The sequence below is a fragment of the Humulus lupulus genome, chromosome 4 (genome assembly GCF_963169125.1).
Source record: "Humulus lupulus chromosome 4, drHumLupu1.1, whole genome shotgun sequence".
In the NCBI taxonomy this organism is placed as follows: Eukaryota; Viridiplantae; Streptophyta; class Magnoliopsida; order Rosales; family Cannabaceae; genus Humulus; species Humulus lupulus.
Window position 1 is genome coordinate 199,263,858 of NC_084796.1, and position 1,246 is coordinate 199,265,103.

The following is a 1,246-nucleotide window of genomic DNA, read 5'->3' on the forward strand; positions in this document are numbered from 1 at the left end:
TTTTGTACACCCATTATATCAGCACTGGAATCTCATAATATGATGCAGCATGGGTGTTCAGCATATTTCGCCAATGTGGCAGAAAAATCTAAGAAGATGGAGTTGAAATAAAAAGATGTCCACATCGTTTGTGAGTTTCTAGATGCGTTTCCCAAGGATTTACCAGGTTTACACCTGGATAGAGAAATTGAATTCATGATCAAACTTGCACCAGAAACAACAGCAATATCTAAAGCACCCTATCGAATTGCACCTGTAGAATTGAAGGAACTCAAGACCCAGCTATAGGAATTGTTGCATACAGGGTTCATAAGACCTAGTCATTCGCCATGGGGGGCACCAGTTCTATTTGTGAAAAAGAAGGATGGAAGCATGAGGATGTGCATCGATTACAGTGAACTCAATAAGGTCACCATTAAGAAGATATATCCTTTGCCTAGGATAGATGACCTTTTTGATCGATTGCAAGGGGCAGCAGTGTTCTCAAAGAATGATCTGCGATCCGGGTTCCATCAGTTTAAAGTGAAGGAGGGGGACATTCCTAAAACAGCTTTCAGAATTCGCTACATACATTATGAGTCCTAGTAATGTCTTTCAGACTCACTAATGCCCCAGCGACATTCATGGACATGATGATCATAGTATATAAGGACTACTTGGATAAATTTTTAGTAGTTTTTATAGACGACATCCTTATCTACTCAAAGACCAAGGGAGAGCATCAGGAGCACCTGAGGTTGACGGTAAACAGACTATTAGAGCATCAACTATATGCTAATTTTTCTAATTGTGAGTTTTGGTTGGAACAAGTGACTTTCTTAAGGCATATAGTGTCATGGAATGGAGTAGAAGTGGATCTGGAAAAGATTGAGGCCATTAGAGACTGGCCCCAACCAAAGAATGCCTTAGAGGTTCGAAGCTTCTTGGGGTTTGCGGGTTACTATCAGAAGTTTGTTGAGGGTTTTTCAAAGATTGCCACACCCTTGACCAACTTGACCCGCAAACACCAAAAGTTTACATGGACTAAGAAATGTTAAGAAAGCTTTTAGACTATGAAGGATAAGTTGATCTTCACACCTATCCTTTGTGTTCCCACAAAGGGTGGGAAATTCGTGATGTATTGTGATGCATCAAAGAACAATTTAGGTTGTGTGTTGATGTAGAATGGGAAGGTGGAAGCATATGCCTCAAGGCAGCTCAAGGACTATGAGCAACGATATCCCACCTATGATCTTTTGTTAGCAGC

At 40.7% G+C, this 1,246-nt stretch overlaps 1 protein-coding gene across 1 annotated transcript; it reads left to right on the forward strand.

Annotated features, from left to right (window-relative positions):
• The first annotated feature begins 623 nt into the window (after positions 1-623).
• LOC133832790 (uncharacterized mitochondrial protein AtMg00860-like) lies at positions 624-1,037 on the forward strand. The gene has a single exon (XM_062263088.1). It carries the CDS (start codon positions 624-626, stop codon positions 1,035-1,037), a length of 414 nt encoding a protein of 137 aa, XP_062119072.1.
• Positions 1,038-1,246: the final 209 nt, after the last annotated feature.

What these genes read in the sequence shown, in the direction of transcription:
- LOC133832790 (XM_062263088.1), top strand. Translation starts at nt 624, where the DNA reads ATGGACATGATGATCATAGTATATAAGGACTACTTGGATAAATTTTTA.